This window comes from Coregonus lavaretus (genome assembly GCF_964263955.1).
Source record: "Coregonus lavaretus genome assembly, chromosome: 9".
NCBI lineage: Eukaryota > Metazoa > Chordata > Actinopteri > Salmoniformes > Salmonidae > Coregonus > Coregonus lavaretus.
This window is the reverse complement of record NC_139996.1, coordinates 46,698,059-46,722,983: the sequence shown is the minus strand read 5'-3', so window position 1 is coordinate 46,722,983 and position 24,925 is coordinate 46,698,059. Positions and strand designations below refer to the sequence as shown.

General features: G+C 41.4%; 1 protein-coding gene across 2 annotated transcripts in view; it reads left to right on the top strand.

Moving 5' to 3' along the window:
- The window catches only part of LOC311134439 (ATP-binding cassette sub-family C member 8-like), a gene marked incomplete at both ends in the record, with an annotated part of 127,776 nt that overhangs the window by 4,024 nt on the left and 98,827 nt on the right, over positions 1–24,925 (top strand). For both annotated transcript variants that reach the window (XM_084168121.1, XM_084168120.1), the window contains 4 exons: positions 523–644; positions 8,669–8,835; positions 13,426–13,668; positions 19,745–19,933. In XM_084168121.1, the coding sequence (XP_084024247.1) occupies positions 523–644; positions 8,669–8,835; positions 13,426–13,668; positions 19,745–19,933 (721 nt within the window). The remainder of the gene's footprint in view (positions 1–522; positions 645–8,668; positions 8,836–13,425; positions 13,669–19,744; positions 19,934–24,925) is intronic.

Sequence of the window (24,925 nt, the reverse complement as noted above, 5' to 3'; positions counted from 1 at the left end):
TTAGTCTTCAACTTATCTGTCTCTCCCTCTTCCTCTCCTCACTCCACAATCCAATATTGTGTGATTCACGATTGTAGGTTAAATAATTACAGAAAATAAATCAGAGCCTTTACATTAATTTGCCTCTGTTGTCTCTCTCTGTCTCTTTCTCCCCTCCTCACTCTGGCTTTCACCTCTTCTCTTTCTTCTACTGTCCTTGTATGTTCTCCTCCTCTCATGTTGGTTGCCCACGCATGTCCCCTATAGTCCCCTACACATGATTACTTTAGGCTTGACTGTCGACGCTGAGAGCATCTCCTATGTGTTTGTGAATTGATTGGAAGAGCTCTCCTCCTGCACTTTCACCCTAGAATACCATTCACTATAACACAATGTCTGCTTGCAGCTTTTATATGGCATTGAGTGTGTGAATAGAATGGTTTTAACTGCTCCAATTGGGATGTGTGTTTGTGTGTGTGTGCAGCTGTGCATGTGTTTGTGTGTGTGTATTAAACCCCTTCTGTCCTGTGTGTGTTCTCCCAGGTTCACCCAGTCCCTCCACCTGCACCTGTACATGCCTGCAGGCCTGGCCTTCATGGCTGGGATCACCTCCATCATCTACTACCACAACATCGAGACCTCCAACTTCCCCAAGCTACTGTTAGGTAGTGCTCCTTCAATTTTTTCAAAGCACTTTACAGAGTGTGTGTGTATTCATACAGTGTGTGTGCGTGTGTGCGTCCGTGCATGCTAATTATGCCAGAATGGTCACCACACTTCAATGCACAGCTCACCTCACTCTAGTGTTAAACATCCAAACCTCCAACTTCAACTGCTGAAGTCTGCCTCCCTGTAGAAGATGTCCCCAATGACTGTGTGTGTTAGAGCAACCTCTTGCTAGGCTTTACTGAATGGTGGATACACCTTGTATGACTCACTGCAGGCTTGCTGGCCCCTAGGGCCTTCTAAGCCCAAATCAATACAATGAGCAATTCAAATGTATGTGGTTTTGTCTAAACCATAGGCATTAATAATGTAATGTTAATCCAGATGCATGGTTCATTATATTCAGATGAGATGGGTTTTGCTCTAAAGCAGGGGTATTCAACTCTTACCCTACGAGGTCCGGAGACTGCTGGTTTTCTGTTCTACCTGATAATTAATTGCACACACCTGCTGTCCCAGGTCTAAATCAGTCCCTGATTACAGGGGAACAATTTAAAAAAGCAGTGGAACTAGCTTCAAGGTCCAGAGTTGAGTTTGGACGCTCTAAAGGTTATAGGCAATACCATTCAAGTGTAATTACGTTATTCTGATTGAATGGATATTAATTATACTGCAGTTCGAGGCAGAATCCAAAGTTATAGAATATTCAATGTGTGTCCGCCGAGCAGGTGTCAGAGATCTAATTCGTATATCGACCTTAGTTCACTAATCCGAAGATGTTTGCCTCTAGGGGAGGCTAAAATAGGTATAGTTCAGCCATAATCTGAAATGAAGTTGTTGTGTATCTTTACTTGAAGTGAATGAGTACATTATTTTACTATAATCTTGCAATTTTTCAGAACAACTTTAAATAAAATTTGTTTTTCTAAAAATAAAAAGTGAAGGGGGCATCCATTTAACATTTAATTACATTTTAAGTAGTGATACAAATGTCCGCTGAGAATATTAAGATATACTGTACTGAAAAAAGGATGCTCCCATGACATGGTACTGTTGAGATTCTGCACAGCAAATTCTCCAGTGTTAAATCAACACTGACAGCGTCTATACACTGTAAAAAAAAAATGGGGGACTTAGTAAATATTACCCCCCAAATTAATGATTTTCACATAGAAATGCAGGCTTCTGGTTCTGCTTCAATGTTTGAATACCTAACTTCTCAGAAAGCATGACATTCGAAAATGCTAATTAAGTGATAATGCCCAAGAAGCCGGTGTTTGGAGGATATATTGCCAATATATCCTCCAGACACCGGCTTCGAGGGAATTATCACTTTTATACAAAGGGTTACCAACATTTTCAAATAATGATTTATATATTTTCATAAAAAACGTTATTTTGATTAATGTATTCATACTATTTCATCCTTCCACAAGATATAGTCCTGACACAAATCTAGAGTTGCTACCCAAGCCGGCTGGTTGTTTGTTCTATCAGTTCGGTTGCCAGAGACGCGACGCAGTCGTTCAGTCTTTTTGTTCTGTATCTATGGACGCGACCCAGTCGTTCGTTCTAAATGGTCCATTGCCATACTGGCTGGCAACGTTCTTATCCCTCGCTTGCTAGCTAGCCAACTACGGCTAACTTACAGTCACGTCAAACAATGCTGCCAGAAAACAATAGCAAAGTGGCTGCATTTGCGTTTGTTTAAGCTGTTTTCTAGTGACATTTATTTGGATACATCCATAACAATGAGCTAATGATGCAAGATTTCGCCCGACGTAGAAAATGGGCTCTCTCGTCAGGACACTGTTGTTCAGAGGAGCTTGCCAACAGCACATTTAACACAATCACTTCAAACTGAAGCTAGAAAGACAGCAAACTAGCTGCACTTCGTTTCGTTTGACCTGTTTTCTATTGATAGTTCTTTGTATATATCCATAAAAATTATGCTTATTCATGATTTCGACGCTGTCTGCCTGTCTGTCTCGTCCCGACTTCATGTTCATTACTATGGGACAGCTGGAGATCGAATTTGAGTATTGAAACAATGTTGCAAATGTCGGGGAGACAAATCTCCGCTGTTGAAAACTAAATGTTAGTCTAAAATACATTTAATTTCTAGCAACAACTTGCCATATGGCTATGTTTTTTAGAGGATTGTGGGTCATTCAAAATGTTTAGACTTTACAATACTTTTACACCATGTTACAGTGGGGAAAAAAAGTATTTAGTCAGCCACCAATTGTGCATGTTCTCCCACTTAAAAAGATGAGAGAGGCCTGTAATTTTCATCATAGGTACACGTCAACTATGACAGACAAATTGAGAAAAAGAAATCCAGAAAATCACATTGTAGGATTTTTTATGAATTTATTTGCAAATTATGGTGGAAAATAAGTATTTGGTCACCTACAAACAAGCAAGATTTCTGGCTCTCACAGACCTGTAACTTCTTCTTTAAGAGGCTCCTATGTCCTCTACTCGTTACCTGTATTAATGGCACCTGTTTGAACTTGTTATCAGTATAAAAGACACCTGTCCACAACCTCAAACAGTCACACTCCAAACTCCACTATGGCCAAGACCAAAGAGCTGTCAAAGGACACCAGAAACAAAATTGTAGACCTGCACCAGGCTGGGAAGACTGAATCTGCAATAGGTAAGCAGCTTGGTTTGAAGAAATCAACTGTGGGAGCAATTATTAGGAAATGGAAGACATACAAGACCACTGATAATCTCCCTCGATCTGGGGCTCCACGCAAGATCTCACCCCGTGGGGTCAAAATGATCACAAGAACGGTGAGCAAAAATCCCAGAACCACACGGGGGGACCTAGTGAATGACCTGCAGAGAGCTGGGACCAAAGTAACAAAGCCTACCATCAGTAACACACTACGCCGCCAGGGACTCAAATCCTGCAGTGCCAGACGTGTCCCCCTGCTTAAGCCAGTACATGTCCAGGCCCGTCTGAAGTTTGCTAGAGTGCATTTGGATGATCCAGAAGAGGATTGGGAGAATGTCATATGGTCAGATGAAACCAAAATATAACCTTTTGGTAAAAACTCAACTCGTCGTGTTTGGAGGACAAAGAATGCTGAGTTGCATCCAAAGAACACCATACCTACTGTGAAGCATGGGGGTGGAAACATCATGCTTTGGGGCTGTTTTTCTGCAAAGGGACCAGGACGACTGATCCGTGTAAAGGAAAGAATGAATGGGGCCATGTATCGTGAGATTTTGAGTGAAAACCTCCTTCCATCAGCAAGGGCATTGAAGATGAAACGTGGCTGGGTCTTTCAGCATGACAATGATCCCAAACACACCGCCCGGGCAATGAAGGAGTGGCTTCGTAAGAAGCATTTCAAGGTCCTGGAGTGGCCTAGCCAGTCTCCAGATCTCAACCCCATAGAAAATCTTTGGAGGGAGTTGAAAGTCCGTGTTGCCTAGCGACAGCCCCAAAACATCACTGCTCTAGAGGAGATCTGCATGGAGGAATGGGCCAAAATACCAGCAACAGTGTGTGAAAACCTTGTGAAGACTTACAGAAAACGTTTGACCTGTGTCATTGCCAACTAATGGTATATAACAAAGTATTGAGAAACTTTTGTTATTGACCAAATACTTATTTTCCACCATAATTTGCAAATAAATTCATTAAAAATCCTACAATGTGATTTTCTTGATTTTTTCCCCTCATTTTGTCTGTCATAGTTGACGTGTACCTATGATGAAAATTACAGGCCTCTATCTTCTTTTTAAGTGGGAGAACTTGCACAATTGGTGGCTGACTAAATACTTTTTTTCCCCACTGTATATGCATGTTTGAAGAAAGAATAATTATATTTCTATATTAATATTAAGCAGTTTGTTGTGCTATGAGGTGTAATGGATCATGAAAAACAGATAGCAAAACCGTCAGGCAAATTGACATTCAAAGATGAGACCACCCATCCCCACCATCGACAAAGTCATATGCACAACATTGGAAAGAAAATCTAGTTGTTTCAACTAAATATTATTAAGTAACTGGTTCCACAGCCTTTTTTGGTTTACATTTTTTGATCTCAGTGTTACCTAAACTTAACATTATTAGTTGGGCCAAACTTAACTCTAACTTGAGGGAACTTTGGCAAAAACTTAGTCAATTTAAAATTATGTTTGTTCATTCAACTATAAATTATTATTTAGGATTGTTTTGTTTTCTTTAGGTGTGACACCCTGGCCTTGAGAGGCTGGTTGTCTTTAGTTGGTTTGGTCAGGGCGTGAGGATCTATGTTAGAATTTCTATGTTTAGGATCTAGATGTGTTGTTTCTATGTTTGGCCGGGTGTGATTCCCAATCAGAGACAGCTGTCGCTCGTTGTCTCTGATTGGGGATCATACTTAAGTAGCCTGTTTACCTACCTTAGTTGTGGGATCTTGTTCTGTGTTAGGCTGGTATGTGGTTAGTCTGAGGTCTTCACGTTATGTTGTTTCTTTTTTTTGTTTATGTTTATTGAGTTAAATAAACATGTACGCTTTTCACGCTGCACCTTGGTCTAACCCGTCTCTCAACGTTCGTGACATTAGGTAACACTTGGACAGAAAAGTAAATGGGGAAAAAAAGGCTGTGGAACCAGTTACTTAACAATAATTAGTTGAAACAACTGTATTTATGTTTGTTTTTTTGTCAACCCTTAAAGGGAAATTTCACAAATCTATCAACTTCTTATTCATCATCTCCAGCACCACCCCAACATCAACATACACTACATTACCAAAAGTATGTAGACACCTGCTCGTCGAACATCTCATTCCAAAATCATGGTCATTAATATGGAGTTGGTCCCCCATTTGCTGCTATAACAGCCTCCACTCTTCTGGGAAGGCTTTCCACTAGATGTTGGAACATTGCTGCAGGGACTTGCTTCCATTCAGCCACAAGAGCATTAGTGAGGTCGGGCACTGATGTTAGGCGATTAGGCCTGGCTCGCAGTCGGAGTTCCAATTCATCCCAAAGGTGTTCGATGGGGTTGAGGTCAGGGCTCTGTGCAGGCCAGTCAAGTGTGTATAAACAGTGTAACTCAAATGCAATTTACAGTAGTAGAAATATTAGAATGATCTATGTTGAGAATACAGTATAAATACACAGTACAAAACCCCATAGCAAAATGGATAGAATTGCAGGAAATGAGCTTCCGGACATGAGTTCGGAATCTGAATAATTTGTATGTGAATGGTGTGTATAGACAGTATGGACAGTTTGTGAATAGAAAAGGTATGTATAGCAGAAGTTATATAGGATAAGCCAAGACTAGAATGCAGTATATACATATAAAGTGGGTTAAACAGTATGTAAACATTATTAAAGTGACCAGTGTTCATTGACTCTATGTACATAGGGCAGCAGTCTCTAAGGTGCAGGGAAAAGTACAGGGTGGTAGCCGGCTAGTAACAGTGTCTGAGGTTCAGGGTAGGGTACTGGGCGGAAGCCGGCTAGTGGTGTCTGTTTAACAGTCTGATGGCCTGGAGATAGAAGCTGTTTATCAGTCTCTCTCTCTCTGTGTACCGTCTCCGCCTTCTAGATGGTAGCGGGGTGACAGAGACATGGTTCTTGCAGTAATACTTGTTTGTCCTGTGGCCTTCACTAAGTGAGATTCTAAGCGAATACTTTATCATTCAAATTAAATTATTCAACACAATACAAGCTATTAATAAGGCCTTATTTTGAGGGCCTAGTTTTACCCTAGTGCAGTGGCCTGAATCTCATGGTTTTCAGGCCTGCAAGTCACATTATGATGGCTTGCAAAGTGATGTGTAATTCCTTTTGGAATCCAGCCAGAGTGGGGATATTCAACATTTCAAATTTGTATTCACCTGCAACCTGAATTCAGAATGACTGCCGGGATGGGGAGACGAAGATATGAGACAAGGAGCAACCATTTCAGAAACCGGTGCAATAAGTCCAAGTAGAAGATTGGATTAGTTTAGAAAAATGTATGTTATTTATATTTGAGTAGGATAAGATTAATTAATTAATCAATGTACATGCAAAAACATAGATATTGAAACAAACAAACCTGCAATAGAGTATGCTGGGAAATATGATAATGATGGCCGTGGTTTTGGTTTAACACTGGTTATTAACACCAACACTTGGGTTCTTTTACACCAATGTTACACTGAAAAATCTACATTAGGTAACACTTGCCCATTTGCTGTGTGGTTATTGCCAAATAAATATTTTTGTTGCATCATCAAGACATCCTCAAGCATCAACACTGATCTCTTCTGGTTATCATTATTTGATAGCCAATATTCTCTGAAGTAGAGAGGATCTATAAAATCATGTCAATAAATGCCATCTCCCTGCTCAGTCCGTTGCCCTATGAGCACAAGACATTGAAAAGAAGTTGAAAATACGTATTTTTGGTTGAAATGACATATTTTCAATCTCTTGTGCTCACTGGGTGGTCTTTATTGTCTCACGGTTCTCTCACTGTTGCACTGTAATGTTGACTCCTTTAATCATGCCCTCCATTGCTATGTTCCTCCTTTTCGTCTGATCACATAATTCTCCTCCTCCTCCTGCGTCATTAACTCATCAGCGTTCTGCACTAGTTCGTTCACTCTTCCTCTAGTTCCCTCGTTCACATCAGTGCTTGAGCCTCAACCTCGATGCGTGGCCAATCCGTGTCAGTCGAGGGAGTGACCCCACAGGCGGTATTTATCAGACAGACATTAATCTCTGATTACAGCTGGGGCTGGAGGGATGGATAGCCATAGACATGGAGAGCATAGAAGGGATATGCTAATATGGCCATTTGGCAAACATTGTTATCCATTCTTCTCTCTTCTTATGGGATCTTTTTAAATGTTCAGTATATAAGGCCCTTGTGGGAATCAAACCCAAAACTCTAATCAGTAGTACTCTTCATTCTGCGTCCTCTTCACTTTCCATCTGAAACTTTCATCACAACCGTCCCTCCATTCCTCCATCAATCACCTTTTCCATAGGCTTCTTATTGACTCTGCCTTCCATTAGAGATGTAGAGAACTACAGGCCTGACAAATACTGTAAGTAATTTACTTTCAAAACAGCCACAACAAACACACTGAAAGGACTTACACTGTGTGTACAAAACATTAAGAACACCTTCCTAATATTGTTACACCCCCCACCCCTCTCAAGAAAGGAATTATATTGTTGATTCGTTGAATGTGACTTACAATTGCAACCTGACTAAAACAGGATCTGAATCAACCACGGTTTTCAATACTGAGTCCATTCTTTTCACTCTGTTTCTATGGATATTGAGCTTGGCAACCATGGACATACATCACTTAACAACTGGGAAGTCAAGGAGAGAGAGGAGGAGGGGAGGGAAGAGAGGAAGGAGCGGGGGGAGGGGAGAGAACATGACTTAGTGTTTGAGATGCAGGCCACGTTTCTGTTATGAACATCTGCAGACTTCTTGGCGGAGGAAAAATAACCCAAATCCCAGAATGTTTAGCATACTCCTACGAGACTCTGTTACCATGGTTTCTCTCCTATAAAACATTTATAAAGGTGTACAAATGACATCTGTCAGCTCGTTTAGGGTGTGTCTTGGGGATTTAGAATGGATGGCATCTGTGAGTGGGTTGTCTTTCAACAGGTAGGCACAGTAATTCTGACAGTTATAGTACAGCTGTTCCCTATTGTCACTGAGTTTTTAACATGAGCAGAGCTGTCAGAAATGCTATGACACAAAATGTTTAAAAAACCCCGGAGAAAAGCAGAGGAAAGATTGGGAAAATGAATTATAAAATGTAGGATATGGATTATAAATAATATGTATGATATTCACTTTACATTCACTGTGTAGATATACAGTTCACCAGAAACAAAATTCCTTTTACTTTGGATATCTGCATAATCTGTTGGGGATGTATAGGATATTCCTAACCCAATTGCATTTATCAGGAGTTGACTTGAAATGACTGACGATTCCCATATGATTCCCGGCATGTCTAATGTGTCTCTCTGATCCTCTCTAAAGCTCTACTGTTCTACTGGGTCTTGGCCTTTCTGATGAAAACCATCAAGTTTGCCAAGTACACGGAGCACGGCATCGGCCTGAGACAACTCCGCTACTGCATCACAGGACTCCTGGCCCTGCTCTACGGACTACTGCTGGCTGTGGAGATCAACGTCATACTGGGCAGGGTGAGCAGCAGTGTATGTGAGAGGGGGATGGTGTGTGTGTATGTATTTGTGTGCGCCTTTTTGTGTGTGTGTGTGTGTGTGTGTGTGTGTGTGTGTACGTGCATCTGTTTTCCTCTGTGTGTCTGGACATCTCTATCCTGTCTTTCCTCTGCTTCAATCAGCTCTCCCCTCTTTCAGTTTAGCATTTTGTATGCTCCTGTATATTGGATGTTAAGTATTGCTGCCTACAGGTCTGTTTATACAGTAGATAGAAGACAGAATGTGCTGGGTTGTTGTGAGTCATACAATCAGAGGTGTCATGCCCAAAGGGGGCACAAGGAGACGTGCCACCTCAGATTTGTCCTGTTTTTCAGATGTTCAATGAATTACTATTCTTTGTTTTATCATAATTATTTATACAAAAAATCTGTCAGCGGTATGTATGTTTGGAAATGAATTTGGTCAAGCTGTGTAGCTTATTGATTCCTTCTTGATGAATAAATACAACAACAACCCCAAAAAATCTCTGTAATACAAACCAACTTACAGGGATGTAGCTCAGGGGGGGATGTAGCTCGGCAGGGATGTAGCTCAGTTGGTAGAGCATGGCGTTTGCAATGCCAAGGTTGTGGGTTCGATTACCATGGGGGGCCAGTATGAAAAAAAAAAAAAAATGCATGCACTCACTAACTGTAAGTCTGCTAAATGACAAAAAAAAAAAAAAAAAAATGATGTTGGCTTTAGCTAGCCAGCTAAATAGGTTCCCAATCTCCCAACCTCATAACTAGCTACCAAGAAGCCATTTCAGTCTGTCAAACAAGTTAGAGTAGCTAGCTTGTCTAACTATTTTAGCTGGCATGCCTGCTGGCAAGGTTGCTAGACTTTAGAAAAGACACATGTTTTTTTAATTCTTGAGTTATATATACCAGTGTGGCAGTTGTACTAAGCTCCTAAGACATAAATGTTCTTAAAGAATCAATGTGCATCATTATTAAAATGACAATTGAACAGGTAAACAGTTATATGCTGAGATATACATATTTTTGACATATCATTAGATTATGGCTGTAGATTGCAGGAAAAAGCTGTTTCAGGTATTTGAAAAATGCTAAATTCTTCAACCTTGTGCCCCCTCTAAAATAATGGGTGCATGACGCAACCGCATACAATCACCCGCTACTTATCTCTAACTATAATAGGATGTTTATGATGGACTTGTTTGCGTGGATGTTTGAATGAGGCATCATTTTAATCAGTGGGGGTTCTGTCTGGAGATTTTCTCCTGAAAGAATGAGGATGTCTTGCTATGATGGTGATCAGGCTTTCAAGCTTTTTGTTTGTGTTGGATGACAACGACATATTCTTGATGTGAGAATGGTATTCATGCAAATGTGTGTGCATGCAGGTCAATTCATGTTCATGTTTTGAGGCGTCAGTCAGGATCTTCCCATTCACAACAATCACCTCTTCTCCTGGCACTATCCCACCTGGTCTATTTGTTCTCTTTAACATCCCATCTCGTGTCTGAGAGCAATCAGGCTCTTGGCACTTGACAATCATTGGCATTCTTCATTGGTTTGTATTGATTAAGATTGGGACTAATCTCAGCACTTATTCTAATTACAGTTTCTATTGATGATCACTAATGGGCAATTTTTCCAATGCCTTCATAATGCCTTGGGCTTCTACCAGAGCCAACAAACACAGAGTAGTCTATACACACATTCCTGTTTTGATAAAGGACTCTGTAAAGTGAGAGTGTGTATGTTGCATTGGCAACATCTGCAGTCAGGAAAGACACATCTGTTGGGTAAGAGTCCTCTGAGTCCCAATTTACACTGAATAAGTCTACACATATACACTACATGACCAAAAGTATGTGGACACCCAGTCGTCGAACATCTCATTCCAAAATCATGGACATTAATATGGAGTTGGTCCCCACTTTTCTGCTATAACAGCCTCCACTCTTCTGGGAAGGCTTTCCACTAGATGTTGGAACATTGCTGTGGTCACTTGCTTCCATTCAGCCACAAGAGCATTAGTAAGGTCGGGCACTGATGTTGGGCGATTAGGCCTGGCTTGCAGTCAGAGTTCCAATTCATCCCAAAGGTGTTTGATGGGGTTGAGGTCAGGGCTCTGTGCAGGCCAGTCAAGTTCTTCCACACCGATCTAGACAAACCATTTATGTATGGACCTCGCTTTGTGCACGGGACATTGTCATGCTGAAACAGGAAAGGGCCTTCCCCAAACTGTTGCTACAAAGTTGGAAGTACAGAATTGTCTAGAATGTCATTTCCCTTCACTGGAACTAAGGGGCCTAGCGCGAACCATGAATCCTCCTCCACCAAACTTTACTGTTGGCATTATACATTGGGACAGGTAGCGCTCTCCTGGCATCCGCCAAACCCAGATTCATCCGTCGGACTGCCAGATGGTGAAGCGTGATTCAATCACTCCAGAGAATGCGTTTCCACTGCTCCAGAGTCCAATGGCGGTGATCTTTATATCACTCCAGCCGACGTTTGGCATTGCACATGGTGATCTTAGGCTTGTGTGCGGCTGCTCGGCCATGGAAACCCATTTCATGAAGCTCCCGACGAACAGTTATTGTGCCGACGTTGCTTCCAGAGGCAGTTTCGAACTCAGTAGTGAGTGTTGCAACCGAGGACAGACAATTTTTACATGCTACGTGCTTCAGCACTCAGCGTTCCCGTTCTGTGAGCTTGTGTGGCCTACCACTTCGCGGCTGAGCCATTGTTGCTCCTAGATGTTTCCACTTCACAATACCAGCACTTACAGTTGACCGAGGCAGCTCTAGCAGGGCAGACATTTGACGAACTGACTTGTTTGAAAGATGGCATCCTATGACGGTGCCACGTTGAAAGTCACTGAGCTCTTCAGTAAGGCCATTCTACTGCCAGTGTTTGTCTATGGAGATTGCATGGCTGTGTGCTCGATTTTATACACCTGTCAGCAACAGGTGTGGCTGAAATAGCTGACTCCACTAATTTGAAGGGATGTCCACATACTTTTGTATACATAGTATATGCAAGCTTGCCTAACTTGGTAACTGTGAGAAGACAAAAAAGCCCTCTTTTTACCATACTGGAAGAGGTCTTTGTTGTTGTGCAGATAGTATGTTTTTGTGTTACAGGGTTGGAAGTAGTCTAGTAGTCTGTAGGAAGTATTTCAGCTTTTATTTTCATTGTTTTTTATTTGTTTTTTCCTGTAAAGCACATTGCGTTGCATTCCATGTCTGAAATGCGCATATTTTAATTATGCCGATTTTAGAATATTCGCATGAAAATCTGTCGCCAATTGAATGGAAACCTAGCTAGTGATACCCTTTAGAAAGTGGTAATTATTTCTACAGATATAAATTAAACAGTGTGAAACTATACCCTCAGATGTACTGACAAGATGCAGTAATGATTGCCATGTCCTGTCTATTGAAAAGGTTTTGGTTAGACATTTAGATGTGAGTTTAGAAAATAAAAAAAGTAGCTTTACGTTTAAAGCTGAGATCCGCATTAGGGGAAACAGTGCCACTAGCCGCTCCAGGCGTATTTGTTATTCTTTTTGTTTTGTTTATTAAATGGAGAAGAGGAGCTCCAGCTTCGTGGTAAAAAACAATGGTAGTACATACTCAAATCAAATCAAATCAAATTGTATTTGTCACATGCGCCGAATACAACCGGTGTAGACCTTACAGTGAAATGCTTACTTAAAAGCCCTTAACCAACAATGCAGTTTGAAGAAACTCTGGTGTTCTATCGCGCGTGCAATGATGTGCAATGATGTCCGGGGGGAAAAAAACATTTTTGCTGTTTGAAGTAACGTCTCTGTTGTTGTAATATCACAAATGGACCTGGCAGTTTCACCGCTATGGATTCCAACTTTAAGAAACACTTTATTTTTTACGTTTCTGTTTTACCTGGTGGGCCTATTCTCTGTAAGTGTTTGGAGGTTATGTGTCTATGCTGTAATTCTTCAGTAACCTAGTTTCCCTCAAGCTGAGACTCTCACTGCTTAACTGAACTGACTCTGTTACATTAGGGTTTCACTCTAAGTGTCGTCCCGTTTCAGTGCTCAGGGCACCAGAAGTGTGCCTCGTTGTTAGACCTAGTGCAGGCCATAATACTTCTCTTCAACAAAGCTCTAAAGTTGAATAGCTCAAGTGAACACAATTCAGGGTTTCTTATTTCAGTGTATGATACAGGGAGGCTTTGCCAAGGCATTGATGCATTTGCCAAGAAGTGACCAGGCAACCCATAATTGAATACACAACAGAGCAAGCTTCCCTGTCAGATACTCTACATCACCCATATTTATCAGACACCATCCGTCATATCCAGTTGCTCACAGGCCAACAAGATAATCATTATCTCTCAAAAACTTGGCAGGGTTTGTGTTGCCGAAACTGGATATACGTTAGTGAATAGTTGCGTAGGTCTTTCCGTTGTTCACATTTGTGTTCAAAGTTCTGAATAAATGAATGATTGTGTCTCTCTCTTTTAGTGCATTTTTTCTCACCATACTTTCCTCCATCTGTCTTTCGCTCGCTCTTCCCACTTAATAACTCCTCTCTCCCGCTGTCTCTCCCCACAGCGCTACCTGTGTTTCACTGAGGCTACGGAGGTGAAACCCCCAGAGGACCTGCAGGACCTGGGGGTGAGGTTCCTGCAGCCCTTTGTCAACCTGCTGTCCAAGGCCACTTACTGGTGGATGAACACCTTCATCACGGCAGCCCACCGCCGCCCCATCGACCTCAAGGTCATCGGCAAACTGCCCATCGCCATGCGAGCCCTCACCAACTATCTGAAGCTCCGCAAGGCTTTCGAGAGTCAGAGGGTAAAGGTAGTAATACCGAGCATGTGAGAGAGAGCGAGAGAGAGAGAGAGAGAGAGAGAGAGAGAGAGAGAGAGAGAGAGAGAGAGAGAGAGAGAGAGAGAGAGAGAGAGAGAGAGAGAGAGAGAGAGAGAGAGAGAGAGAGAGAGAGAGAGAGAGAGAGAGAGAGAGAGAGAGAGAGAGAGAGAGAGAGAGAGAGAGAGAGAGAGAGAGAGAGAGAGAGAGAGGGAGACGGCAGCAAGTGGGCTGTAAGTTACCTTAAAAACAATGGTAAAAAAAGATTACAGTAACAGTATTGGATACCGTTTACAGTAACTTACTGGCTGCCTGTAAGTTACCGTAAAAACAACAGGTAATGTTTTCCAGTGTGGATGATTTTAGGCGTAACTGGTAAATGATACCGTAAATTCCAAAGAAACTTTGATTTAATAGTACATTACTGTAAAGAAGTTATAATAAAAAATAAAGTAAATAATTATAAAATAGAGGTAAAAAAAAAAGTGTTGTCTTTTGAATAGTTTTGTAAGAATACAGTTTTCTACTGTATTTTTGGAGCGCCAATAACCTTTTGACCATTAGTGGCTGCATGGTATTGTTGTTTCTGGCTCACGTAGACAGACGATGTAAACATAAATGTTACCATAGATCTGTCAATGGGATGCGTGAGACCAAAGGACAGATTTCCACCGGTCTAATGTCCATTGCTCGTGTTTCTTGGCCCAAGCAAGTCTCTTCTTATTATTGGTGTCCTTTAGTAGTGGTTTCTTTGCAGCAATTCGACCATGAAGGCCTGATTCACACAGTCTCCTCTGAACAGTTGATGTTGAGATGTGTCTGTTACTTGAACTCTGTGAAGCATTTATTTGGGCTGCAATCTGAGGTGCAGTTAACTCTAATGAACTTATCCTCTGCAGCAGAGGTAACTCTGGGTCTTCCTTTCCTGTGGCGGTCCTCATGAGAGCCAGTTTCATCATAGCGCTTGATGGTTTTTGCGACTGCACTTGAAGAAACGTTCAAAGTTCTTGAAAATGTCCAGATTGACTGACGTTTCTCTTTGCTTATTTGAGCAGTTCTTGCCATAATATGGACTTGGTCTTTTACCAAATAGTGCTATCTTCTGTATACCCCAACCCCTACCTTGCCACAACACAACTGATTGGCTCAAACACATTAACAAGGATAGAAATTCCACAAATCAACTTTTAAGAAGCACACCTGTTAATTGAAATGCATTCCAGGTGACTACCTTATTAAGCTGGTTGCAAGAATGCCAAGAGTGTGCAAAGCTGTCATCAAGGCAAAGCGTGGCTACTTTGAAGAATCTAAAATCTAAAATATATTTTGATTTGTTTAAGACTTTTTTTGGTTACTACATGATTCCATATGTGTTATTTTATAGTTTTGATGTCTTCAATATTATTCTACAATGTAGAAAATAGGAAAAATAAAGAAAAAACATTGAATGAGTAGGTGTGTCCAAACTTTTGACTGGTACTGTATATTTGATATGCTGTAATATGAAAACACATTACCTAGCAGCCAATCTGCTTGCACCAATCCCATGTAATTACAGTAAAATACTGTAAAATGCAAACCCCACTTCCCTTCAATGAATTTAATTAATTACAATTACAGTAGCATTTACTTATTTATAGTAGTATACAGTACATTTAACAGTAATGTCATGTTTGTCATTGCTCTGATTTTACAGTAACTTACTGACAGCCAGTTACTTGTTAGTTACCGTAAAACAACGGTACCAAATATTACAGTATATATTACAATATTACAGGATTCTTTTTTTTTTACAGTGCAGGGGATTAGCTTGGATGTTCCACACAGCGACAAATTAAGCCAGTATGAAGTGTTTATATAAGAACAGTTTGCACAGTATGTTTTGGTTGATTTTGATGTTTCTTTTGAAGCATGACATATTCTGTTTGTATTGCTTTTTTTTAGCTTGCATCAGTGCAGCTTGCCTAGTTGGATTATGTAAAGAAAATGGGAATAGGAATAATTAAAAAGCATCGATTTTATTTTTTCTCCAATGGCCTGTGGTGATTTGACTGCATGCATCCGTAAAACTGAGATGGATTTCAAATAGATGATTTTTCTCTATAGTTAACACTGAAATGATATATCCCCACTCTCTCTCACACACACACACACATCCAACATTCCGGTTCCCTTACTGTGTGTGACTGTCCAGTTTCACAGGAAATAAGATCATGTAACTTGTCAAGCCATATCTGGTAACTCTGCAGGCTAAATAATGTTATTTTGCTTATACGTTGCTTTGTTGATTTAAAACGAACGGACTCTGTGAAACTTGAGACTTTAATCATCACACAGAGTAGCAGAGGGACAAACCCCGTCGCCACACACACACACACACCTCCCACTTGCTTCCCATGAAAAGTCTAGTTCTTTCACCCTGCGAGGGGTCAAAAAGTCGCAGTGTTCACAGTAGAATGAGAATGACCTTGCCCCTCTTAGTCTTTTAGTCCTCTTTTCCCCTCCTTCATCTCTCTACTTCATCCCTCCATCTCTCTCATCCTTCTCTCCTCCCGGAAGGAAGTGTGGCTGCGGACGCACAAGCAGCCGAGACTGTCTCATTGACCTCAGAGTCCAGTGCGCACTGGAAAACCCTGACCCCGATGTAACTTTTGATCCTTGACCTCTGTCCCCTGCCACGTGTTGTTGTGTCTCACTGAGAGAGAACACCGTCTGAACAACTCTCGTTATCTCTCTCAGAACCATCTTCTTGATCCTAACCAGTCAGGCTTCAAGGTGACTCACTCAACTGAGACCGCTCTCCTCTGGGTCACAGAGGCTCTCCGCTCTGCCAAAGCTGACTCTCATCCCTTTGTTCTCATCCTCCTAGACACCGTGAACCATCAGATCCTCCTCTCCACCCTTTCAGGGTTGGGCGTCTCAGGCTCTGCACACTCCTGTATTGCATCCTACCTGGCAAGTCGCTCCCACCAGGTGGCGTGGAGAGGATCTGTGTCTGCACCATGTACTCTCACTACTGGTGTTCCCCAGGGCTCAGTTCTAGGCACTCTCCTCTTTTCTCTTTACACGAAGTCGCTCGGCTCTGTCATATCCTCACATGGTCTCTCCAATCATTGCTATGCGGATGACACTCAACTACTCTTCTTCTTACCCCCTTCTGACACCCAGGTGGCAACACGCATCTCTGCATGCCTGGCAGACATCTCCACTTGGATGTGGACCCACCACCTCAAGCTCAACCTCAACCTCGACTAAACGGAGCTGCTCTTCCTCCAGGGAAAGGCCTGCCCGCTTCAAGACCTCTCCATCATGCTTGACAACTCCACATTGTCCATCTCCCAGAGTTCAAAAAACCTTGGTGTGACCCTGGACAACACCTGTCGTTCTCTGCAAACATCAGTGACTCGCTCGTGCAGGTTCATGCTCTACAACATCCGTAGAGTACGACCTTTCCTCACACAGGAAGCGGCACAGGTCCTAATCCAGGCACTTGTAACCGTCTAGACTACTGCAACTCTCTGTTGGCTGGGCTCCCCGCTTGTGCCATCATACCCCTGCAATTTATCCAGAATGCCGCAGCCCACCTGATGTTCAACCTTCCTAAGTTCTCCCATGTCACCCCGCTACTTTGCACCTCCTTACCTTCAGGCTATGCTCAAACCCTACATCTCAACCTGAGCACTCTGTTCCACCACCTCTGTTCTCTTGGCCCTCCCACCCCTACGGGAGGGAAGCTCCTGCTCAGCCCAGTCCAAGCTCTTCTCTGTCCTGGCTTCCCCCTAAAGTCAGGACAGCGGAGTCCCGGCCCATCTTTCGAAAACGTCTGAAACCCTACCTCTTTGAAGAGTATGTTAAATAACTCTCACGACGCCTCCGAACCCTCTCTCTCTACACGGGCCCCGTGTAGCTCAGTTGGTAGAGCATGGCGCTTGCAACGCCAGGGTTATGGGTTTGATTCCCAAGGGGGGCCAGTATGAAAATAATGCACTCACTAACTGTAAGTCGCTCTGGATAAGAGCGTCTGCTAAATGACGTAAATGTAAAATGATAATCACAAACTCTAAATGTGTAAACATCACACAACGCATTGTCAGCGGCAGTGGAATAACTACAATAAATAGTTTAACATTCAAAATGTTTGGCCTCTGAATATTTATCCTTCATACAGTATACATGGCGGGTTTAAACCTTTGTTTCAAATATTGAGATCAGACAAACATTTTGATGGCACACAAATGCCTGCAATGGCTGAATGCTGGTATATTGTAGGATCTGAGCTAATCTCTTCTGTGAGGTCCCATTGTGTGGTGTCACAGTAGCCTAGGAGTCATTAAGACTGAACTCATGAGACGGCAAAACTGGGAGGACATCATTACTAGGGAACCACTGAGATGAGATGCACGAGAACTACGCTCTTCTCCTTCTTCCCTAATTAAACACTGAATCCCAAGCTGCAACAGAAATAGCGAGCCAGCAGGGGGTCCATGCTTGTCCTAGTTCTGTAGGGTTTTTGTCTGGCTGGTGCACTGCTCCTGATCACGTTGGGTATGCAGGTTTTTCTTCCGGCCAATTACTTTTTCATGTCATGTTAACAGCCTTTTGATGTGTGACCTAGTTTTTCTGGTGTAAGACCTTTTAGAAACCAACATGGTGTGTGGGGGGGAGGACTGACCATGAGAACCGCAGCAATAGAACATAAATGTATTCAGATTCCTTAATAGGAACTTAGGTGGCACTTTACATGACCCTTGCACAGCAAATTCTCCAGTGTTAAATTCAACACTGGTCTGGTGTCTATATGGGTCCACACTTTTCAGTATTAAATTAACACACTGCTTAGTGTAAGGCCTTATTTGTATATTTCCCAGGGTGCCTTGCCTTTCTGATTAATTGTAAAGTTACCACCCATGATTTTATTTGTTAGTGACGGAGACATGGTTGTTGCAGTCATTTTTCTTTGTCCTGTTGCCTTCACCAAGTGAGATTCTAAGCAAATACATTTTTATATATATACAGTACCAGTGTATATTGTTTTGGGGTGTTATTTTACCCCGTTTTTCAATCTTGTCTTATCGCTGCAACTCCCCAACAGGCTCGGGAGGCGAAGGTCGAGTCATGCATCCTCCGAAACATGACCCGCCAAACCGCGCTTCTTTACACCCGCTTAACCCGGAAGCCAGCCGCACCTATGTGTCGGAGGAAACACCGTTCAACTGACGACCGAGGTCAGCCTGCAGGCGCCTGGCCCACCACAAGGAGTCGCTAGAGAGTGCGATGAGCCAAACCCTCCCCTAACCCAATTGGGACTCCCGATCACTGCCGGTTGTGACACAGCCTGGGATTGAACCCAGGTCTGTAGTGACGCCTCTAGCACTGCAATGCAGTGCCTTAGACCGCTGCACCAGTCAGGAGGCCCAATACATCATGAATAAATGGAATTCTTCAACAGCTTTATTTTTTAGGGTTTAGTTTTACCCAAATACAGTGGCCTCAACCTCATCATTTTCAGGCCTGCAAGTCACATTATGATGGCTTGCAAAGTGAAGTGTAATTCCTATTGGAATCAAGCCAGAGTGGGGATATCCAACGTTTGGAATTTGTATTCACCCACAACGTGCATTCAGAATGACTGCTGGTTGGGTAGAAGAAGACTACCTAAACTATCTAAACAAGAAACAACCATTTCAGTAACGAGTGCAATAAGTCCAAGTAACTGATTGGATTAGTTTAAAATGTTCTATGCTATTTATATTTGAGTAGCATAAGATTAATAAAAAATCATAGATATTGAAACAAACAATTAGAACAATGAACTTGCAATAAAGCATGCTGGGAAATATTATAATAATGGGCGTGGTTTTGGATTAACACTGGTTATTAACACCAACACTTGGGTTATTTTATACCAGTGAGTGTTAATTTAACACTTACAGAGTTAATTTAACACTTGAATCAACACTAGAAATGTTAGACTGAAATATCAACTCAAGTTAACACTGGCCGATTTGCAGTGTGATTTTTCACTTTTTTATTTGATATAATCATGACGTTCCTCCTCTAGCAGAGGCCTCTGGGCTCCATGCCGCAGGACCCTAAGTGGATCTGGAGGGCCCTATGCCAGGCGTTTGGACGTCCCCTCATCATCAGCATCACCTTCCGCTTCCTGGCTGACCTGCTGGGCTTCGCTGGGCCCCTCTGTATCTCTGGCATCGTCCACCACATCAGCAAGGAGAATCCCACCATACAGCCCCCGGTGAGAATATATATATTATTTATTATCATATATTATTATTTATTATTATTATTTTTAATAATTTTTTTATACATGGCAGCTAAAAGCTAAATTGCGTATACATCGAGAAATGTAAGAAAACAAAGTAAATCAATAAAGGTGTTAGCTAATCAAGAAAGTTCAGAAGTCAGATGGATTGGTCAGAGGTAGCTACAGATTGTAACACTAGATAATGTGATTCAACCCCCCAAATTTTCACCAATATACTGGTAGTTACAGGTGTGGCTATACAAAATGTCGCCAGAGATTTTTCAACTATCCTGATATTGGCAATACCTCGATTCGTGGAAACAGGAGTCTCATAAAATGTCAGTGTGCAGTTGCAGGGGGTCTGTTTGAATTTAGAAAATGCTCCGTTCTTTAAATAAATGCATGTTTTGGTCCATGAAGTAATCAAACAATGTGTGTATTTTTCAAATCTTCTCTCATTGATTGAGACAGGTGCCACCCCAAAGTGCTGCATGTCATGATGTCACCTGTCACAATCAATGAGAGAAGACTTGAAAAAGACAAGATGGCGTACACATTATTGGATTACTTCATGGACCCAAAAAAGTATTTATTTTAATAATGGAGCATTTTCTAAATTCAAACAGACCCCCTGCAACACAGGTTTATGAGACTCTTGTTTCCACGAATTGAGGACTAAGATATTATCACCAATATCAGGTTAGTTGAAAAATCTCTGCCAACGTTTTGTATAGCCACACCAGTAACTACTGGTCAAATTTTGGTGGTTAAATTACATTATCTGGTGTTACAATCTGTAGCTAGGTCAGAGGGTTGTTCAGTTCAAGCACTTCAGATAGTGAGCGGAGTAGTAGACGAAACATTCAGGGTCAGGAGGAGGGAGCATCTCCGTCACAGCCAGAGATGGGCAAAAGATCCATCAAAATGTACAGTATCTTGTAACAAATACAAGATAGTATAAAAACCAATGTATCAAACTAAAATACTAAATAATTTTGCAAGTATTGTATTTACATTAAATACAGGTATATTGAGGTATTTTGTAATTTCAAAATACAACATTCTCAGTAACGGTAAAATAAAAAAGAAACGTTTTACTTGCTATGACTGTCATATGTGGTTATTTATTTACCTTAGTTGAATGCACTGACTGTAAGTCGCTCTGAATAAGAGTGTCCGCTAAATTACCTAAATGTAACAATTGCAAAGGACAATGGGTATTATTATTATTGGCCTTGTTTCGGGGGCAGAGCTCATTAGAATAAAACCAAGTGTTCATTTTTACAATTATATTTTGGTCATTAAGCAGACACTCTTATCACACCGTAGTGCCATCAGACTTCTGATACCAATGCAGGGTGAAAGGGAGATGGTCAGGAGGAGGAGGGAGCATCTCAGTCACAGCCAGAGATGGGCAAAAGATACATCAAAATGTATCTTGTAACAAATATAAGACAGTCTAAAGACCAATGTATCAAACTAAAATACTAAATACTTTTGCAAATGATTGTATTTATTTACTTTGGAAAGAACCTCTTTACTTTTTCCACATTTTGTTACGTTACAGCCTTATTCTAAAATTGATTAAATTGTTTTTTCCCCTCATCAATCTACACACAATACCCCATAATGACAAAGCAAATAGAGGTTTTTAGAATTTTTTGCTAATTTATTACAAATAAAAAACGGAACTATCATATTTATATAAGTATTCAGACCCTTTACTCAGTACTTTGTTGAAGTACCTTTGGCAGCGATTACAGCATCGAGCCTTCTTGGATATGACGCTACAAGCTTGGCACAACTGTATTTGGGGAGTTACTCCCATTCTTCTCTGCAGATCCTCTCAAGCTCTGTCAGGTTGGATGGGGAGCGTTGCTGGACAGCTATTTTCAGGTCTCTCCAGAGATGTTCGATCGGGTTCAAGTCCGGGCTCTGGCTGGTTTCCTCCAGACGTGACGCTTGTCATTCAGGCCAAAGAGTTCAATCTTGGTTTCATCAGACCAGATAATCTTGTTTCTCAAGGTCTGAGAGTCTTTAGGTGCGTTTTGGCCAACTCCAAGCGGGCTGTCATGTGCCTTTTACTGAGGAGTGGCTTCCGTCTGGCCACTCTACCATAAAGGACTGATTGGTGGAGTGCTGCAGAGATGGTTGTCCTTCTGGATGTTTCTCCCATCTCTACTGAGGAACTCTATAGATCTGTCAGAGTGACCATCGGGTTCTTGGTCACCTCCCTGACCAAGGCCCTTCTCCCCCGATTGCTCAGTTTGGCCAGGCGGCCAGCTCTAGGAAGAGTCTTGGTGGTTCCAAACTTCTTCCATTTAAGAATAATGGAGGCCACTGTGTTCTTGGGAACCTTCAATGCTGCAGACATTTTTTAAGGGCTATTCTCACACTGTTTAAGGGCTATTTTACCAAGAAGGAGAGTGATGGAGTGCTGCATCAGTTGACCTGGCCTCCACAATCCCCCGACTTCAACCAAATTGAGATGGTTTGGGATGAGTGGACAGCAGAGAGAAGGAAAAGCAGCCAACAAGTACTCTGCATATGTGGGAACTCCTTCAAGACTGTTGGAAAAGCATTCCAGGTGAAGCTGGTTGAGAGAATGCCAAGAGTGTGCAAAGCTGTCATCAAGGCAAAGGGTGGCTATTTGAAGAATGTCAAATATAAAATATATTTTGATTGGTTTAACACTTTTTTGGTTACTACATGTTTCCATATGTGTTATTTCGTAGTTTTTATGTCTTCACTATTATTCTACAATGTGGAAAATAGTAAAAATAAAGAAAAGCCCTTGAATGAGTGTTCTAAAACTTTTGACCGTTAGTGTATAATTTTTAATACATTTGCTAAAATTTCTAAGAAACTGTTTTCACTTTGTCATTATGGGGTTTTGTGCGTAGATTGCTGAGGATTTTTATTTATTTAATCAATTTTAGAATAAGGCTGTAACGTAAAAAAATGTGGAAAAAGTCAAGGGGTCTGAATACTTTCCGAAGGCACAGTATATTGACATTTCTAAATACAAAATAAATTTGCAAGTACACGCCTTCACTACAACAACATTCTCAGTAACGGTAACAAAAACATGTTTTACTTGCTACGGCTGATACCAATGCAGGGTGAAAGGGGGACACAAAATTGTGAACCTCTAAAAAATGTTATAGAAAAGTATTTTGTGTTTTGACAATACAAATTACAGGTCTTGAAAGGTTCTTGTTACAAAATACATTGGATTGTGGTTCAGGCTGGTGAAATACAAAATGACAAATACATATTTAAAATACATGTAACAGACTTACCATCTTACAGTACTTCCCATCTCTGGTCACAGCTTCGGAGTTAGATAAAGACAGCCCACACGTACACTCAGAGATGGGCAGTATTTATGTTACATGTATTTTAAATATGTATTTTAATTACTTCTGTGTGTTTTGTCATTTCAATTACACTGGGCTGAACTACACCAATGTATTTTGTATTTTCAAAATACTGTAATTTGTATTTTCTAAATACAAAATACTTTTCTATTCGATTTTTTATAGCGGTTCAGATTTTGTGGCCCCCCCTTTCACCCTGCGTTGGTATCAGAAGTATCATAGCACTATGGTGTGATAAAAACATCAGCTAAATCAGCTAAACATAAATGTATATGTAAAAATGAACAATTGTAAAGCATGCTGAGTAGTATTCTGATGAGCTCCACCCCGTGTATTCATTTTCACATACACATTTACATTTTGGTAATTTACTTGCTCAACTAAGGTAGTTAAACAACAACATATCACAGTCATAGCAAGTAAAACCTTTTTGTAACCGTTACTGAGAATGTTGTTGTTGTTTGGGCCGGCTACTTGCAAATGTACAAATATTTTGTAGTTTATTTTGATACATTGATCTTTATGGTATTTTGTATCTGTATTTTGTCATTTTTGCCCATCCCTGCATACACTGATGGGCAAGGACACACATAGGTGCGTGCACGCACGCACGCACACACACACACACACACACACACACACACACACACACACACACACACACACACACACACACACACACACACACACACACACACATTTGAGCCCATCTTTTAAAAGGTCAGGTCCTCCAAAAGGAGGACACACTTATCCTCAAAGGTGAACTCCTCATTTAAGCCCATGAAGTATTTATGAGGCTAATGACTGGCGGGCTCACCGTGCTGCTTTCTGTCTGTCTCAAACTCTCATATTCCACTCAGAGCAGAGCAGACAGGACATGGACACATCTGTCAGATCTCCTTTACTGACCGCAGTCAGATCTCCACTCCTGCTGTAATAATAGCTCCTCCATCAGTTGTTTGGAAGTCACAGAGTTGCGTAATGGAATATTGCTGATTTGGCTCAGTAACTGTAGAAGTGTTATGTAGCTACTCATAGAAAGCAAAAGGGAAATGCCCTCTTCCGAAAAAAAGGTATCTTATGACTTTGTCAGAGGTTACGAAATGGAATATCTAAAAGAGGAGCTGAACAGTGGGTGGACCTGTCATCTGTAGACACTCATAGAAGGCAAACAGCATTCTTTTCTGGCTCTGTCTTTATCTTGACAGTGTGTTTGGTCCGAAGGTAGACTGAAATAGTCGCTCCTGGAAGAGATTAAAGAGTGCTGTCAAGCAAAAACGTATGCCATGAGTCTGTAGACTGACAAGAAAAGGCTTTGTAGTCAACTATTTATAAATGCAATGGCTTGGAACTTGTCAATAACTTGTTGTGAATCCCTGCAATGGAGCACCCAGATGTCCAGAGAAATGGAAATCTGGAACTTGAAGGGCAGTGTACTCAAACAAAGTATTTATTTGCATTCATATGACATACATTTAGGACAGGAGTCGACTGTATACCATTAAAAGATTGTAAAATGTGTCTATGTATGAGTGTGTGAAAGAGAGAGCGGGAGAGACAGGGAGAGAGAGAGAGACAGGGAGAGAGAGAGAGACGGGGAGAG